The sequence below is a fragment of the Eutrigla gurnardus genome (assembly GCF_963514095.1).
Source record: "Eutrigla gurnardus genome assembly, chromosome: 12".
Lineage (NCBI taxonomy): Eukaryota > Metazoa > Chordata > Actinopteri > Perciformes > Triglidae > Eutrigla > Eutrigla gurnardus.
The window spans coordinates 13,893,889-13,914,045 of NC_139926.1; the positions used below are offsets into that span (position 1 = coordinate 13,893,889).

Consider the following 20,157-nt stretch of genomic DNA (forward strand, 5'->3'; position numbering starts at 1 on the left):
AATAAGAAAAAATAATCTCATGATAATACAATTTGATCAATTACCACAAATAAATTAGACCAATCTGTTTAGGACTTTTTGTTGACCGGCTTTAAATTGCAATTTTAACAAAGCTTAAAAAAACAACAACTCGCTTTGCGACTTAACTTAATTTCCAAATAAGAGATCCAAAAACAAAATAAGCATTTCCTCTTTCTACTACTACTACTATTATTATTATTATTATTATTATTATTATTATTATTATTATTATTATTATTATTATTATTATTATTATATAAACCAATAATACTATTATAGTAGTTATAATACCATAATATTTTATAAAATACTATAATATAAATAGATTACTACCAAAATTGAGCTTAATTAAAAAAAAAACATTATCACTGTGTAGAATGTTGTATTCTATAGTATACTATAAGATAAAAACTATATTTTTATTATTGATAATAATAACAATACTAATAATAATAACAACAACAATAATAGCATACATAACAATAAAAACAAGTATTATTATTATAACATTCCTGGTCAAATTGACCGACTCATTGCATTGTATACATCATATAAGACATGGAAAATGCTGACTGCGTGAGATATTTGGCAGCTCATCATATCAGCTTCACCTTAAACATAACCATCATTTCCACATAGCTCTACTTCATTTCAATTGTTTGCAAATTCTCCGACCAGAATGCCCATAAAAGCTGTGGCTGCTACCCCACAAGGTCTTCTTTTTTAACTGGGAGTCAGCTGCCTTGCCTGGCGGTGTTGGGTAACCCTGAGTCAGAGCTCTGCGGCCTGTCTTGGTGTAAACAGATGGTCTCGGCTCTGATGACTAACTTCTGATCTCACCCAGATAGGGATTCAGGCTGTCAGATGAGCTTTCCAAGCACTACAGAGGTGAGATGACTGAAAAGGTTGGGAATATGCAGAGTGTAAATAAAGGCCCAGGTCGGATTTCCTGGAAGAAGTTGTATTTAGATAATCACAATCCAACTGTGTGAAGAGTGACACGCTTTAATCCAGCGTGGTTCTGTGAACATCTATGCTATCTCGCTATCTCTATAGGCTTATCTACCATGTGTGTTGACTTTAGCCTAGGTAAGCTATTCAGCTTTTGTTCTGTAACAGTTTCAGACATGCCAAGTTGGTAGCACTCAATTTTTATTGAGACATTTCTGTTGCACTTTAACTTAAATTTTCAGTCTGTAAAAATAATCAAATTTATCAAATGATGACACAGATTAACACGCGTAGGAGTCAGCTAGCGCCTAGCGACCGGAGACAGCTCTTAATTATGCCGAACTTTAAGCTGTAATATCATTTAAATCAACTCTGATCTTAGCACTGTTGCTCTTGAAGTACTACTTTACTCAGATGAGGACCTAACACTTGTTCTATTTTTAGCTCTTACTTTATCGGCAATGATACGTTGTAGTTTCTTTGTTTCCTTTTTTTGACAAATGTACTTATTGTAAGTCGCTTTGGACAAAAGCGTCTGCTAAATGACCTAAATGTAAATGTAAATGTATTTTGTCCAGGCTGTTAACATATGTATTTCTAAAATACATAAAAAAATAGCCATTTTAACATGGGTTACAGGGCCTCGCCTTAATGAGAAACAAATGTCCTTGACCTTGACTCACACCGTCGACCTTCTTTCACATTCCTCATACACTGGCGGTATTCTTCCATCTCATGATGTCACCTCATAAGAACAGTGCATATTCTCTGGACCCGAAATGAAAGAGGAAGAAGGACTTTCCAAGTGGGATGAAGTGATCATCCCTTTCTGCTCACAGAGTCCTCGACGAGGACCGAGGTATCCAAACAAAGCCACTTAATACGATGAAAATATTCCTCTCGATGTCTCCTCATTGCTTTTCAGAAGGGAGACAAGGGGGGTGGGGGGGATTTGGAGGGGTTTGTGTGGATTGCAGCCCATCGTACTGGACCTTTATAAGGATCTGTTCTCACATTTTCCATCGAAAGAGGCTGAGGCGCTAGCAGACCATCACATCATTACAAGGGCTGTGATAGCCATACCTCTGTTATAAGGGAAAGTAGGCAAGGTGCCTAGGTGTGTGTGGGGGTGTGTGTGTAGTATGCGTGAGTATTCAGTTTGCCAAGGTGCACTCCAAGCTGACATTGTTAAGATCCATGATTGGTCTTAAATGTTTTCCTTCTCCCTCTCCTGCACTCTTAAAATCCAAAGCATAATGTTTGTATCCTGTGTTGTAATTGTGTAAATTCACAAATTGGTTTGCTTTTAATCTCATTTTATACTAACTGCTCGTCACAGTTCACAAGGTTGGTATATTTTTCATATCCAACTTTGATTCATTTATACAATAAGATGAAGAAACATCTTTGCACCCATTATTTTGAATAATATTAATTTGTCACTTTTTGGTCTAATGGGCCAAGACACAAACTACCTTAATGCATTGCATTACACTGAAAATGTTCTGATAATGCAAAAACACAGAATATGAGCATAATTCAGAAGGAGGGTTGTGTTTGAACTCATTATGCCCATGCGCTCAAGCTTTCATTTTACTTTTATTTTAATAGTAGTTAAAGTGGGCATTTTATGTAGTTGATCTTAAACACTTTCAGAAAATGAACATGAACAACAGATACATCCAGACATTTAAGATACTTATGAAAACACTAACTTTTCCAACTTGAAAACAATGAACTATTCCTACGTGACATTCATCATATCAGTATTCATCATCATACCAATATTCTTATGGCCCAAACTGATGTGGGGGATACAATGTGTTTTATTGGGGCAAATGATCCCCAACTGTAGATTTTTAATAATAGAGATCACATTTGTAATTCATAATTAACGTTGTGGACTTTGAGAAACACTGCTTTAAAATCCCTTGATTTTGTGTTTTCTCAAACAAATCCAGTAGAAGCATGATTGTGTCTGAATGTTAAGCACAGCAGTGAGTGAGTGATATATCTCTATAGTTTCATTAAAACCGCAGTGTTGTTCACATTTACTTCTATTGCAACTTTTTTTAATCCATCCATTTCAAAATCTACCTTCAGCAATCGCCACTAATTCTAAGTATGTATGAATATATTTCAAATATCTGCACACTCTTGACTCTAATGCACAGTACTCTCCATGCAATTATAAGTATACATGTAGTCAGACATGCAATCAATGAAGCAAAAAGGTTTTTATCGCTGCTAAATGTTAGCTTTGTCCCTCCAGCGGCTTGCTAAAATGCCATATTAACAACATAATGCCTCCATTAGGACAAAGTGTCATCTTACCAAATCGATACCGACATGTCCGACAGTCCCCATGAGTCTGTCTGTCTGTCTATCTGTCCCTTGCTAACTGTTCACGTCATTAGTGCATTACGGCAGGCACTTCCCTGAACCGTTTGGACGGCTGTGACTGGAAAGGAAGTCGGAATCAGAGCGCGGAAATCAGGCCGATGTGGCCCGCCTCGTTAATGGCGTTTTCCCTCTTTTGACAATCATCAGAAGTGTAATGGTTTTATCATTGCTCGTTGTAGCACTAGGCTCCGTCCGGTTCCCGAGGGCCCTCGCTGGGCCAGCAAATGTCTTTCTACATATTCAGGTGCAGAAAAAAATGTCGGCATCCATATGCCCACTGAGCTCTGGCGCTCTTATCATTGCAAACGCTCACATTCATTTAGAACTGTACAGAGCACACTTTTCCACACACATCCTTTCCTTCCCCCACACGCCCACACACACACACACACACATACACACACACACACACACACACACACACACACACACACACACACACACACACACACACACACACACACACACACACACACACACACAAACAATAAGGTCCCTATGAAAGGGGGGCTGAGATCTGAGGAGACTTAACCAAGTTTGACAGTCAACAGCCCTATTAAAGCAGGCCCCACTGCAACCAAACACGGCAGTAATTGTAAATGTCAGGCAGAATTAACACAAGAATAAATAGTTTTATGTTCCGTATGTGTGTGTATATACAAGGGGAAGGAACGGAGGAACATTCCAGCACAGCCCCAAGACGCAGCCTCACACAAGTCAGTCGTCAAACGGCTCCATGGCATGTCTCCTGTATCGTTTTAATCGAAGGGAGAATATGATCCGTGCTCAAAAGCATCAAATTATACATTTTGACAGCATAAACAGATTACACACATGTGAACCATGTAACATTTATGGCTTTTCAACAGAACACATTTACCATGCCATTACACTTGTATGTATTTTTCCACATTTTCTTCCTCAGTGTGATCAGATTGCAAATGAAATGGGTGATGATGAAAGGACTAACCCGTGGCTGGACTCTTCTTCCACATTCCTGCGAGACTATTGTGGTATGACTGACTGACTGGCTGGCTGGCTGACAGACGGACTGTGGTGAAAAAAAAAATCTGAACTGCCTTACTTTGGGGAAAGGCCGGAAAGAACTTGTCATGTCTCCTCCGCTGACATGGAGACACACGAGAGGGAAGAGGAATATAGGGGGGGGAAGGAAAAGGAAAGAGACAGAGACTGTGAGAGAGATAGAAACCCTGCTTTGTGCACTACATGGAAGCATTCATGCATGTGTGGCTTATGGTCTCGGCAGCGCGTCTGCTCGTGTCGTTTGTTGTTTTCGCTGTGTTATGTCCCAGTAGCGCCGCGCTCTGTATTTATGTGTGCACGCACAGTGTTGTGTTCACTGGTTAGGTCATGGTTCCTGGCCTGACTCCTTCTAGACTGGGTATGGATTAGCCTGTGACTTTTTTTTTTCTGGGAAGAGCTGCCCACACTCCATTGGGAACATTCACACAGCTAGTATTTTACAAAAAAAAAAAGTGATCTGTGCTAACTGTTGTTTTGTCTGCAAGTCTTAAGCTGGAAAGCAAAAGTGTAATTGAGGAATAACCAAAGTCAGGATGAGACCGCATTACGTTGAATTGTATTAACGTTGACATGTCAGAAATGCCTGCGGGTTAATGAGGTCATTGCAGCACTTTTTCTGTTTCCAATCCTACAGTCTTCTGTCAGACGTGATGTCACTTGAGTCCCCAACCCATGCTGACTCAAGTGACATCACGTGATTGGTCACTTGAGGCAAATAATTATGCTTCTTGCAGATCCCTCTGAAGCCACAAAAAAGGCTTCATGCAGCAGTAGAACTCCACAAGACCTTCATGTGTAAAATTGGTGGATTTCCCCTTTTACTTTATCAATTATATTTTGAACCTATTTCCATGATCTGGTATGATAACTGTTCGCCACACCGCTTTCCAGATAATAAAGAATTCTTAGTTTGTTTGCAAAGAGACACACATTATTAACTAGACCTGTCTCCACACTGCTGTGTCAGCACTATAGAAAAGGTCGGGCTTCACATATTATCATTCTAGTACAGGGGAAAGATGCTCTGGCTTATATGAATTTCATTAAAACAATCACATTCATCTTGGGCGGTGCTAAACAGAGGATAAAGAGACTGTGCCCTTGCAAAGTAGATAGTGGAGGAGGAGACTGCAGAATGAGATACACAGTACGGGATGCAACGGTTCTCAAGATAGTATTGAACCGGTACCGTACCGTACCAGTATGGTATGCCATGCATGGTACACCATGCACGGTTCAATACGCACTTGTGAATTGAGGTATTTTTGGTTTTGCAATAACATTTCATGTTTCCATCCTTTGTATTTCTCTCTGAATTGGCTCTGTCAGAGCTTTAGAGGAGCACTTGTATGCAGCATTTTTTCAGACACTGTGGAATACAAACCCCTATGTGCAGTGGGGACGTTTATTGCAAAAGATTTGCAGCCCTTTTCCGTATAGAGATACACTGCCGTAATTCCCGACTTCTATAAAACAACGCGGAAAGGCATTGAAGTGGAACTTGCTGAAGCACAGAACCTAAGACCATGGTTAGTTGGATCTCTCGGGCAACAGAGTTATCTCACTGTGACGGTCCGCTATATGTCGGAGTGGAGATGAAGAGCGCAATACTCCAAACCCGTTCCCTGCATGAAAGCCAATCGCTCACTTGGCAGAGACACTGACCAATGCAGTCACTGAGTGAAAGTTGGAGAGGCCAAACATCACACTTTTTTTGGTAAACAATTTTTTTTTACATACTTTTATTTATTTTATTATACAATACCCCTGACTTTGTCTGAATGTTAAAAATGCTTAGTTTAAGCTCTTAAGCAAAAATAAATAAATAATTTTGGAATATATAAATAGCGATGTCTACCGAAACAGAACCGAAACCGTAACCCAAGAACCGAGGTACATAATGAACCGTGGGCTAACTGTATTGTTGCATCCCTAGTATACACATAGTCTATATCCAGTGGGTCAAATGTATATATCACCCATTCACCAATAGTTTGTTAAATAAACTTGATTTTAAGTGGAATCAAGACCCTTTAACCAAATAGTAGTACAGACTTTTTTCAACATCCCAACCCGAGGATATGTACGCCCATTTCTTAACCACCGCAGCAGCTGGTGAACACTGGCTGTGGCATCTTCTGGAACTCAGCTGTTTAAGACAAAAAGTGTCATTAACATGTGGCCTTGAAATTCCTGGAGGTCAAGCTGAGCCCGACGGCATGAAAAGTGCTAGAAAACACCAGTAGTCAAAAGTAGACCTTGTCAGAAATGTATCCCTGCGTCCCTGGCCCTCGACCCCAATCATAAAACTCACAGACACGGAGGAAACCCTCCAGTAAATCAGCCTGTCGCTGGCTCTCACACACTGGGTTGGATCCTGGTGATATATGGCTTTAATATGTGGATGGAAAGTTGGGACAACGAAGAGAATGCAAGACGGACAAAGAGACAGAGAGGAGGAGAGAAGGACATTGGCACGTTGAGTATCTTTTGGGATTGTTTGAAAGTGTTTGCAGCAGAAGAAAAACTATAGAAATAAATAGAAATACAATTTTTAGTTATGACCTTGGTGGAAATGTTCTCAACAATGTCAGCAAGATAGGATGAAATACTAATGGAGCATTCTTTACGAGGGTTTTAATTCAACTTCAATTTGAGTAATTCATATATGTTTAATACATTTCCCTTATTGAAATATACAGTAAACTGTATCAAAATGGGGAATAAATTGTAATACTTTTGAATATGTAGAAACATGGTCATATATTTCAAACCTTCTGATTTTTTTTGAATAACAAATAAATAGCAATTATGACCATGCACATATCAAGAAATCAATTTTTTTAAAATGGTTTTGCCATCGCCATCAGTGTGTGTATGCCAGGCCTTTTCCTGTTTACATGCAATTGCTGAGGAATGCAGGAGAATAAAGCAGGAGAAGCCCTGTGGATTTGCTCCAACCTCCACATCTCCTCTGTTTGCAAACATGCATAAGAGCTGGATGTGAAGGAAACGTAAGGCATGATAGATAGATAGATAGATAGATAGATAGATAGATAGATAGATAGATAGATAGATAGATAGATAGATAGATAGATAGATAGATAGATAGATAGATAGATAGATAGAGATGATGCCTATTTAACTGGCTGTTAATGTCTAGAAATGATCTTAATGGATACATGTATTGCTTTGTGATGTCAATAAAACAGAAGTGACATGAAGAGCAGAGGAGAGGGGTTATGAGAGAGAAAAAGAGGTCAGAGAGGTGACGAGCGAGCAATAGATAGTAGACTGAAAAGAAACTGAGAAAGAACAGTAGATTGGGAATAAGCTAGAGAGAGAGGAGGATAGAGAGTGATGGGGAGAGAGAGAGAGAGAGAGAGAGAGAGAGAGAGAGAGAGAGAGAGAGAGAGAGAGGGAGAGAGAGAGAGAGAGATGACAGAGTGCTGACATCAGAAGGCCAGCAGTGCCTCCACATCACTCAGCTTTCATGGAAAATCAATTCTCCCCGGTGTGGACGGCCGTGTCAACAGCCGGCAGGAGCAGCAGCTCTATAGCCTCGCTTCAGCCATTAACATTAACAGACAAAGTGGTAATAGCACTCTTCAGGTGTCATTACAGTCACTCTGATCTCTAGGCTGCGCTCCAGAGTAGCTTTTTCACACATTGTGGTAATGAAAAATGTGATGCCAAGTGTTTAGGTTATTTTGTGGAAATACGGTGGGGAAATGCAAAATACCATACATGTATGATTATGAAACACAACCACAGAATGCCAACAGGTGTTTCAGGTCAAGCATAAAACCTTGTTGTATCAGCAGCAATAATGTATGTTTAATACACCACAGTGACCAAGATTTTGGTTTGGTTATATTTGGTGTCCACAGAGATTCTCTAAAATGTAAAAATCATTATCATTAACATTTGTTACCGTAGGCTACGCATAGCCGAACTGATAATTGTATTTGTTATGTTTTTTCAAAAAATGGTAGAATCTTTTTTTGCTGTGCCAGTATATATTTAGTTTTTATGTTTTTTTATTTATTGCTGTGCTCGGCATTTGATAACTTTCACTATCTTCCTGCACCTGGTTGAGCTCTCACCTTTGAACAAAGACTGCTTATAACCAATGGGAGAAAAAAGTTTAGTTCCTGGAACCAATAATGTGGCTGGGTGGAGGGACTAGACCTCCAAATAATATCTCATACAGTATACGGACATTAATGAATACTTTTTAGACAATATAAAGTCCCCTTTATTTCTTGTCTGTTTACAGTAATGCTGGGTTTCAGGGTATTTGCGTGGATTTTATTTTAATATAAATGATTGTAGTCAACCCTAACCGTGTCTGACTCCTTGATTGCCTTGTTGTCCAACATCCACCTTTTACAGGCTAGTGGCTACCATTACATTTTTATTAAAGTACACTATTTGAATAATGTGTGCAAACAACGAGCCACTGTATTGAAGCAAATATAGTTCATCATTAAACAAGCTAAGGGTACACTAACATCACTCAGCTGTACCATAAGTCACGTGATAACTCACATGAAGACTGACATGACAAAATGTCAACTTTTACTTTTACTTTCACGGGGGACACAAACAGCTGCCCCCCGCTGTCCCAGATACATCACTGGGAAACATCGAATATTGAATTGCAATCCATCCAACACTTTGGATTAATACTATAAACAATAGTCAACTTGTTTAGCTTTACAGCACCTCGTACATCTGAGACCTCTGAATTGTCATGGATGGAGCCCAAAAAAAGACAAAGAAAACAAGAGCAAGAACATTGTGTTGACATGCAAAATCCTGAGGGTGATTTTCAACTTCTGATGAACTAGCAAACACAAAGACACACACACTTGAGACTCCTGCTGATAGACTTTACCTTGATCAAAACACACACCTACCTGTGCTTTCTACTTAAAGAGACAAACATGTCTTAGTGGTCTCTTCGCCGTACCACCTCTGGTGAGGATGCTGTACTGATAGCTTCCCTTCCCTTTGTGATGGCGCCATTTGTTAAAGTGACAGGAGCGGCCTGAGCACCGGGGACCTGTGTGTGTGTGTGTGTGTGTGTGTGCTGTGATGATAACACCGTGTGTTACTTTGGTAATGTAATGATTGAAGAGACAGAGTGTGCTTTGGGTCCATAGAGAGCACGGGACATTACAAAGCCAAGAACCAACATCCATCTACCGGTGTACATGTTTGTGTGTGTGTGTGTGTGTGTGTGTGTGTGTGTGTGTGTGGCAGAGACAGTGTTGTGAAGGCTTAGGGCTCCCCGCAGTGTACATGTTTACATTCAAGACCCTCTTTGTTTCAGCACCGCTTCACTTTGTGTGTTCTTGCACAGTCTGTGCAATGCTGGAGGGGACAGCCGTAATTCCTCACACAGACAGACAAACATGGTTCGCAACATAGACAGTTAACACATGACATCCCGGGTCTTTATCAGTGAACTCCGAACCCAGGAAGTGAGCTTACAAGGATGACATTTGCACAGCAGGATGCAGGGGAGGGGTGGTGGTGGCTGAGCGGAGCAGCGAGAGTTTGCAACATGGCGTCGGGCCCTGTAAAGCAGCTGCACACAGCTGGAGGCCAGTTTACCAGGAACTGAGAGGAGAGAGAGAGACAGAGAGAGACAGAGAGAGAGAGAGAGAGAGAGAGAGGCGATAGAGGGATGAGGCCATGGAACAGGCTTCAAAGGGAGGATACATCTCTACGTGGGAATGTTGGATATGTGCCACCGTCCTGCACCTAAATTATGAAAAATTATAATTTTATAAAAAATTATAAATATCAGGTGCCTTTCCATGCTTTAGAAAATAGAAAATTAAGATGACTTGAGAAATTCTCACACTTTTTTGATGGAGGCTTATGATGACTACATTTCCTGCTGTCTGAGATTGGAAAACATATATAAATAAATGCACAGTTCAAATTCAAACTGTGGACCCACAGGTGCAATAATCAAGGACACACAACCCCAAAAAACAATAAACACTTCTAAACGAGAGAAACAAGAAGCCATTGTCTAGTTCACATTTCGTGAACATCTTGTGTCTGTTTGCTCTTGTGTGTGTATGCTTTGTCCCATGTAGAGGGAACTTCACTCAAAGAAACCATTCAAGTTAAACAACAAGGTAGCAAAACTGTCCATGATGGTTCTGAGACACCCAGGCCTACGTAAAAACATGGTGGATGTCAACCATCTGGAAAAAGGCAGAGCTGTATTTTTTTATGATTGCATATTACCCCTGTTCAAAATGGAAAATGCATTTTACACATCATGACTTTGTTTTCTCATTATCATTACTCTCCATGTGGAACCATGCTTTCTGTGTGTTGTAGCTGGAAGGTCTTTACACTTCAGCAGCATGCTGCCAAGCAAGATGATGAATGGGGTCGGGTTAATCTTCTCCTGCATTATTGCATTATCATATGCTGTTGTTCCAAAAAGTTCTTATCTACTTGGACAGAACAGACACGGGTGTCACACTTCCAGCACACCTGCCTTTTATCCTCCTTTCTCTGGTTTCCTCTGTCCTTAGCTTTACCTCCTCCTCTACCTCCCCCACTTCCGCCCTCCCCCTGTCTTCCCCGTCACCCTGGTGGGTTTTTAGATAAAAACAAAAGAGCGAATTGGTGGCGTTGTCAAGCATACTGTGTTCATTGTTTCTTGAATCGGGGAGGGCAGTGTCCTGTTTTCTCTCTGTGCACATCTGCCTGGGAACATCTGGACAGTGTCAGCCTTTCAACATTGAGCAGAGCGACCATCACTCTTTTCCTCGTCTGACACATCTCATCAACTTCCTGTCAGCAAAAAAAAAAGGAAATAAAATACAACGCAGATCTTCCACATTCAAATCGCACAAGAAATCGACTTTAACAATGGCTGATCGGAAACAAAAGGCTTTATTGGATGTGTCCGGGGGAAAGGAGTCAGCGGCAGGGAGGAAGGGATTAGAAACATAGGCCAAGATGGTTAAGTTGGAAGCTGGTTAACAGATGTGGGAAGGTTTGTGGAGAAAGTGTAGTTTAAACAGCTAAAGAAAACAACTTGATAGAGTTTATACAACAAATCTACTTAGGAAAAGATCATGGTTTATGTCATAATTACAAGGGAAGTGGCATTACTTAAATATACAAGTTACCTGAGAAAATGTAATATTGCCATTAGGGGTGGGTAAAAATATCGATTCAGCAATGCATTGCGATTCTTTTCCCCGCAATTCAATATCGATTCAGCAATCTTCTGAATCGATTCAAGCCCCTGGCCAGTGGGGGCGCTGTGACCGACACCCTCGTGTGATTCGCGCTGTACAGACGGGGGCCGCACTAGACCAAACCATTACAATATGGCGACCGGAGTGAGTACACACCGGCCGTGGAAGCGCCGCGAATAGGCGCGTAGCGGAGCCCGCTTCCTTTCGGCGCCCCTGTTAAGCTATGGTGTCGTTCACACCAGACACGGAGCGCTGCGAATAGGCGCGGCCGTCCCGCGCCGTGAAGCGATCGTTCCGGCGTCTGCTCTATTTTTTGCGCGTCCCGCGAGCGAACGCGTCAGTTCTGGCAGTAAATCACACAGTAGCTGTGTCCCAATTCAGGGTCTGCAGCCACAGCTAAAGAAACACGAGACAATCTGGCCAATTTTCAAAATAAAAGCAATTTTCAAAATAAAATACCGCGATTGACAAATGCGATCATAGTTGTGTATCTCAACTCGCACTGGGAAACAGGAAGAGAAAATACATTTAATAAATGAGTGAAGAGTAGATAAACAAATATGTGCATTTCAACGGTATATCTGCACTACTACTGTCTACTACCATAGCTTCCGCGGCGGTTACATGCACTGTAGTTCAGTGTTTAAGTAGTGTCCTGTTTTATCATGCTATGAGTTATACCACGGCTGTTCATAAGGCATGAAACTAAATAAATTATTTGAAAAAATGATCTGGTACTCTTACTTGTGTATTTCTACTTGAAACTGAATCGATATCAAAGCATTTCAATCAATATCGAATCGAATCGATATTGAATCGAATTGTGACCCAACGAATCGAAATCGAATCGAATCGTGAGATTCTAAACAATACCCAGCCCTAATTGCCATCTGGTGTCAAAAAGGACACAGGGGACTACTACCCATCCAACTCGATCTCCCTATGATTAATTCTGTGGCTTGTAATACTTCTTGATTTACAATTACATGACATACATGAGTTACATGAACTTAATTTGTGGGATCTATACAAATTAGACTGCATTACTTAGAAGAGCGTATAACAGTCAATCAGGATCATTTTTCATGGTGAACACATGAATTAAAGGCATCCATGTGAATGGTCAGAGCTGGTGATGTAAACATGAGCTGGAGATGTGTTGCCTAAACTTAAGTGTGGCTACTTCATTTATTATCTATTTACCAAAGTGATTTTGTTGACTAATCCCAGGTAAGCCTAACCCAACATGACATGCTACTACCACATAATGCATTGTAAACAGGGTGTGGCAATTTCATGAATTTCTGTGAGATTTGGTTGATATTAACTATGGTTAAAGGATGGTAAATTTAAGGTAACTTAAAACAATTGTTTAAGCATTGGAAAATTAAGTACTGAAGGCACTTGTGTGTGTGCATACAATCTATTTTTGTGTTTGTATATGAAATATTACTGTTCATTGACTCTTAAAATAGAATTATATTTCTGTCCATATTTTATTGATTTTCTGACAAATTTGTCCTCTTTAAAGATCACACACACACACACACACACACACACACACACACACACACACACACACACACATATATATACTGTATATATATATAGTATCATTATCATTCATTGTATAAAGTTTATATATAATGAGGTTTGAAAATGAAGGTACATTATTGTAGATGTCTTTACAGCCGACAACTTGTTTTTTAGGTTAAAAACTGAAACTATGTTAAATGTGGTAGATTTTCTTCATACTGCATGTAGCCAAACAGCTTTTTTCTAATTGAGTACTTTGTTCACATGATTTATTATAAACATGTTTTTTTTTACTAATTTTATCATTTTTGTTTTACTGGGATATATGTATGTATATGTCTGCTATTTTGTGATTTAATGCTAAATTTAAATTCAAGAATGTATAATTATATTTTTTTCTTTTTTATGTTTTTCTGTAAATTGTATTTGCTGTTTCTTAGTGTGAACATTGATAATGAAGTCCTTTCTTGGCTAAGAATGACCTTTGTATGGACTCCTTCTTTCTTCATGTAGATTGCCCTGTGAACTCAGTGATTTGAAACACATTTCCTGTACACTATATATGTCAGTCAGATGATTGCTGGCTTTTATCCTGAAGAAGGCAAGTTGTGCCAAAAGGCTGATCTATGGAATGTAAAATAAAAGAGACGACATCTGAGTTATGAGTGTTTAACTTCCACTTGTGATCTGTTAAACATATGGAGACACCCTTACTGCTAAAAGAAACGTCAACACTATGTGTACTTATGCGACAGAATCACAACATAGAATAAAAAAACACAGGAGCAGGTCTATCATTATCCATTTTTTGGAAAATATTTTGCGAATATTTATTATAAAAATATAAATGTTTCCACTACAAATCATTTTACATTAGTAGACAAGGCCATCTACATTTGCACACGTAAACTCTCACACAGGTCAGTCTTGAAACAGAAAATGAGGGATCTGGATATAGGGTGCATAACAGTATTGCTCTCAGATGTCCCAGGTTTATAAAGTAAGTCAAAAAACCAAAACACAGATAGCACGGACACATAATTTACTGTTTGCTACAAAGAAAAACATCCACATTGCGCTGTAAAATGTTAACAAATAAATAACAATGTCATCATAATTGCTTTTTTTATTGTATAAAATAAAAAAACAAAGCAGACAAAATGATCCAAAATAAGATCAAATATAATACAGATGATTTTTGTCTTTTTTTTAATTAAAAATGTTGCACAATTTTTTATTTATTTCTTTTATACATACAAACATTTGTACAAAGAGGGATGGCCATGTACATGTAGTGGGATCTGTAGCGCTAGTTGCTATCATTACGATGGTTTACATTATGTACATGCTAATTAGAACACTTAGCAGCAACAGCAGCGTCCACAGGTAGACCGAGTAACAGGGGACCGACTGACGCACTGAACGGGGGATGGGTTTCCCAAAAGCACCAACAATCACCCCTTTTCATCAGATACGGTTAATACCAAGGCAATAACGTTTCTAAGGGTGCTCCGATCAAGATGTGTGGCCGATCGCTGGACGCGGTATCGGCCAGTACCAATCACAAGGTCTATTTGAAGTCTTCCATTTTTCTAGTAGCGTTGTTCATTTAGCTATTCTTCACAAAATTGTATATAAAGTTCAACTCTGGTGAAGCCATGTTGATGGCACGTAGGAGAAACTGTCTCCTGTGTTTTCTGATCGGCCTCTTTAGAGACCTCGGATCAAACCATTTAGAACAGATATCGACCGATCGACCGGAGCACTCCTAAACATTTCCACTCAAAGTGCTCAAACATTGTCTTCTAAGTGCTTGGAAGAAGCTTAAAGATGACACCCTCATGGTTAAATATTGCCCAACAGCACAAAGTAACAACGTGCCAGTTTAGAAATACTGGGGGTGTGTTGCACTGAGGGATTGACTAGGTGACATCAAACAGGTGACTTACATCTTTAAGGCTGTACTTCATAGTACAAAGATCATCGAAAATACCAAGGTGCCTTTAGGAAATCCTATCCTGGACATATATTGTACTAGAATCTCAGAAAGCAGTCAGTTATTGGAAGTGTTCCATCTCTTTCAGGGCTTTTTCACACCTTGGCGGAGTGATGAGAAAACTCCATGCCCCTATGGGAACACAGAAAAAAAACACCAAGCTTTTTGTTGAAAATAGATCAAAACTGGAGCTTTTTGCTTGGGGATCCCACCACGATCCAACCCAACTAGAGGAGGCACTCTACTTTTTTTTGTTTTACATTAATCACACCGGGATTTCTTGGATTCAAACAACATTCCTTTTTCAAGAGAATTTCAGATCCTGCATGGCTTTTGTTAATAATTTATGGAATACAACACCCTCAGATCAGCAGTGTTGAGCTCAACTGTCTGAACTGATCGTATGTGGAGAACGAATCACACTCCTCGAGGACGATGGTTGCTGATGCTGACCCGAGGAACAAATTCAAGTAAAATCTGGCTTCTAGTTTAAAACACTACTGCAACAACAACGTCTGAAGCAGGGGCCTTAATGACATCACTTCGTCTCATTGGAGTTCTCTTTTTCCTCTTATATATATTTCTTCTACCATTTCCCCCCTTTTCTGTCTTTCATAACCTGCACTTTCAATTCCTGTCTCTGTTCTACTCCCTCCCTCTGTTTCCCCATGTTAGAGAAGATAGAAACAAATAACGTACACATCCTGAGATTTCACACAAAAGGGGACACGGGGGGGGGGGGGGGGGTTGAGGGAACGGCACTATAACTGTACAATATCTGTTCATAAGCATGTAGAACATAGATGTCGCCATGAAGGAAAAATTGTGTGTGTGTGTGAAGTGTGTTATGGCCCCTGCACCTTCAAAGCACAGCGTTCAATACATGTGACAGACTCATGGCTTCCATACAATGAAACGATTTAACTGATTATCATAATTATTGCTTTTTTTATGTGACATGTCTAATGCAAATGCTATAGGTTAGAGCTACGGAGTTAACATGGTTCGGTTAATCAGGTGTGTCCATACCAGCTCCGTTCTCTCGTGGATAGAGACAGTAAATGTAGGAGGTTAACAACAAAAATCTCACGCCTCAGACCTCACTGGTCCAGGAAGGGTCCAAATCCGGGTGAGCTGCTGCTGTCTGCCGTGCTCTTCCACACGAGGCATCTCAGCCGCTTCGCCGCCTCATTCCACAGACTGCTTCGTCGGGGTGGGAGGAGACTGTGAGCAAGCCTGTTCCCTTTTTAGCCTTAAAGGGAAGGCAACACTGTCCAGCCTAGCCAATATTGGAGAGCTCCGGCTTTATGTTAGTCCAGTCGTTGCCCCATACCCCAGTCCAGTCCCGGTTTGTATCCCTAGGGCTCCCTTAACTCCTTGGCTCTCCTCTGCTCTCATTACCCCCTCTATTTGTCTGTAAGGCAACTCAACTTGGGCATGGAGGGACGGAGGGTCGAAGAGTGAGCCAGTAAAGGAGCTGGCGGGTCTGCGCTGAACTCTTTCTCGTTTCTCTGCCGGGACTTGATATTGTCTTTCAGCGAAACAACGAACGCCCTCATTCCTATCATGTTTTATCCTCCATTTCTATCCGTTTCCAGTTTACATATGAAGCCACTGTGTTAGACGGTGATTGGAAACCGCACCTGCAGACGGGTCTCTGGTGTTTTTTACTCGTTGGGTTGATTTCTTAAACAGGTACCGGACCATTCTTGGTGTGGGAGTCGAGGGCTTTGAGGCTGCTCACGATCTTCTTCTGCGGTCCTACGATAGTCACTCCAACCTTTTTCAGATCCCTGGTTTGTGGAAGAGAGAGAGGGAGAGAGAGAGAGAGAGAGAGAGAGAGAGAGAGAGAGAGAGAGAGAGAGAGAGAGAGAGAGAGAGAGAGAGAGAGGGGAGGAGGAGGAGAAAACAGGAGACAATCAGCGAGGGAGATGTGATAGACATAAACAAGATGGAAAAGTGTGCATTAGAGATCTTGGATGTGACACCCATGTGACATATAATGACATGCTCCAAGCGTTGCTCCCTTCACTTTCCCATGCATCTGTCATTCGCAAAGGACTACATCTCCCAGAAGGCTACTGGGCTGCCACATCTCTGAAGGGGGATCTAGGAGTGAGGGGGGGTTGCCTCCCCTCTCCATTACTAACAAACAAGTAGGTGGGCCTATGAGTTGACACTGACAGCTGCTATTATGACCCTGTCAGTGAAGGAAATGGCATGGGAGGGCCACAATGGCATAAACTGTCCTACTTCCCTGCATCACATTGAAACAGATTTATTTGGCAGGGTAGTAAAAATGAAGAGGAGCAGCGCTGGTAGATGTTCAGGATATTACACTCTGATTCACAAATATGATAACTTGTTAATATTCTTAGAAGCCATTAATAGATTAGTTGCATGCATTCAAGTGTAAAAAAACAAAAACACATTTGAATAGGAAGGCTATTTTGAACAGAGCTACAGCGTCAGTTTCACGTTATGCATCAAACACATACACATCAAATGCAGTAGTTAGTCAGCTCAATTAAAACATCAATCTCTTTTTAACAACCTCGAGATACGTACAGAGAATGACAATCGGATCACTGTTGATGTTAAAATACAAAAGGAGTCACAGCACATGTAAAGACGCATTTCTTTTACCCATCCGGGAGTAAAAACAATGGTATCTTATTAGTAGAAGCAGAAGAGTTGCAATCGGAGAGGTGCCATTACAACAATAAACACTTCCAGCCATTGAGATATTTTAAGTGTTATTCAAAAATAGTCACAATTAAGTTTGTAATATTAAGATGCAAGCAGAGTTTTTCCAGAGCAGCAAAAACAGCAGACATTAAGCAACCAGCCAGAAACTGACAAAAATCACAATATTGCTTCACTCTGTGCTACAATGTAAAGGGATAGTTCATTGAAATTGAGTACTGTTTTAGATGTAAACTGTACACTGTACTGTGTATATCCATGAAGTTTACAATAAATAAAACCAGAAGAGTTGCTGCAGAGACAATAGCTTGGTTTCCATCCAAACACTAATAATATATGATGTGTTTCTAGGGAGCCTGTTGTAAGACTCTGCAGCATTCCAAGTTTATTTGACTTTTGTTTGGCGTTACAGCTGGATGGAAACATAGCTGTGGAGTTACTGATGATAAACTAACTATCCCTTTACAAGTCAGACATGTGAAAGCCCATCAGTGATTCTGGAGGTTGGTTACGGCTCCCAGGTGGGCTCTAGTTCTTTGTCCTCCACCCACCATCCAGAGCCTGAGGAGGCGGAGAGGAGCTGGGCGTTAGAGAGTGGTGATTCCCATGGACGGCTCCCATTCTGGGCAAGTGGCCGGTGTGACGTGGACCTCCGTCAGAACCACTCTACTGAGACACAGCCAGGCCCAGCAGCATTATCACATTGAACTGGATGTCATCAACATGTGGTTTCTAGTCTACAGCACAATTCAGTTGCCATAACCAAGGCTCAATCACAAGGCTTTAGTCATACAATGTAAATTAAACACCTATGTTACAGTCAAGACAGGGAAATACTCAGAAGATTAAGTAATGTGAGCAGTCACTGTTTGTGAACATGGTAGTAAAAAATGTTACCTAAAAATATACAGGACATCTGGACAGTTATTTAAGTAAAATTATACATCTCAGTTAAAATCAAATATAACAAACTACTTAAAAAAAACAACTTAAAAACCAAATCAATAACTGTAAATACAATTGATTGACTATATTGGTGCACATTTGCTTTTGGAAAATGACTGTTAATCATTGAGAGACGTTAAATTATTAAATTAACACAATAGGACATATGGCACAAACATACATCACAACAATGTTAAGTTGAAACTCATAATAATTTAATTGATAGATGAACTTAAAGTCATGTGCAGTAAATGTGTTCTTAATTTATATATCATATTGTGTATGTAACACTGACACATAATAATGTATCCTTGTTGTGCCTTAATCCCAATCAAAGCAATTGTCTTGTCATCTTCTCTTTGCGTCACATGAGCTATGTTGTATTTTGCCTTTTTTGGAGCCAACATGTTCTCCTCATAATTAAAACAATGACAGTAAATTAACCTTTTCGTCATCTTTATCAGATTAGTCTTTTTCTAGATGTGGAAAGTCATGTGTGGATCATGTCAAGAACAGACAGTGAAGAAATAGGAATACAGTGAGCTACTGCAACACGAAACAGATGTGGTATGCTTATAAATCACACTTGTAGAAACGTAAAGAAACACACACACACACACACACCGCCACGTGAATAAGATGAATAGTTGAACGTGTCACGTGTTCACCCAGCAGCTCCCACAACTGCAGAGTAGAACTACACAAAGTGTATTAACATGAATTCTGGTGTTTCGTATGAATAGAAGTCCATCATTATTAACCACTGCATCACTTCATAAATACACATTTGCACAGGTCATTGTCTCATTTGTTGCCATGTTTTGAGTTGCTCAAAGGAAGAGGATGCTGGGAAAGGTTTGGGTACCAGGAAGGGTTGAAGGGCCTCTCCTGATTGTTTTCATGAAACCTGTGTAGAGACTAACAACGGACCATGCGTGGTTGTGCAAGACAATGTCAAGGTTTGTCACTTCAAATTGCTTTTCTATGTCTAGCAATTTAGGCCAATTTCATTACTTTCTCGAGCAAATACCCAAAATGAACTTTCCATGCACTCCGTCTAGAATAGTCCAAATGATGCGGTATTTCCCAGTCAATCCATTCCATCCTGTCTCGAAAAAAGGACTTCAATTACTCCAGCAGATGAGTCAGCACGCTGCAGCCAAGTATGATTACTGTTCCTCAGAGGTCGCAGCATTGCCAGGCCTTGTGCTGAATATCAAGGACTAGATTAAGACTGTACAAATCAATAGAGAAATCTATATTGAGCTCTGTATAGTCTCGGCCAAGGCTGCTAGCCTTGTAGCTGAGCTAGCC

At 40.3% G+C, this 20,157-nt stretch overlaps 1 protein-coding gene across 6 annotated transcripts in view; it reads right to left on the reverse strand.

Annotated features, from left to right (window-relative positions):
* The window catches only part of epha3 (eph receptor A3), a 411,842-nt gene that overhangs the window by 312,034 nt on the left and 79,651 nt on the right, over positions 1-20,157 (reverse strand). For 2 of the 6 annotated variants that reach the window (XM_084022190.1, XM_084022187.1), the window contains one exon: positions 13,989-16,985. The exons of 2 other annotated variants lie outside the window; for them this stretch is intronic. In XM_084022190.1, coding sequence (XP_083878316.1) covers positions 16,880-16,985 — 106 coding nt within the window. In that variant the 3' untranslated portion in view covers positions 13,989-16,879. Of the gene's footprint in view, positions 1-13,988; positions 16,986-18,449; positions 18,568-20,157 lie in introns of those variants that run through there. 2 more of the 6 variants (XM_084022189.1, XM_084022188.1) reach the window with 2 other exon arrangements.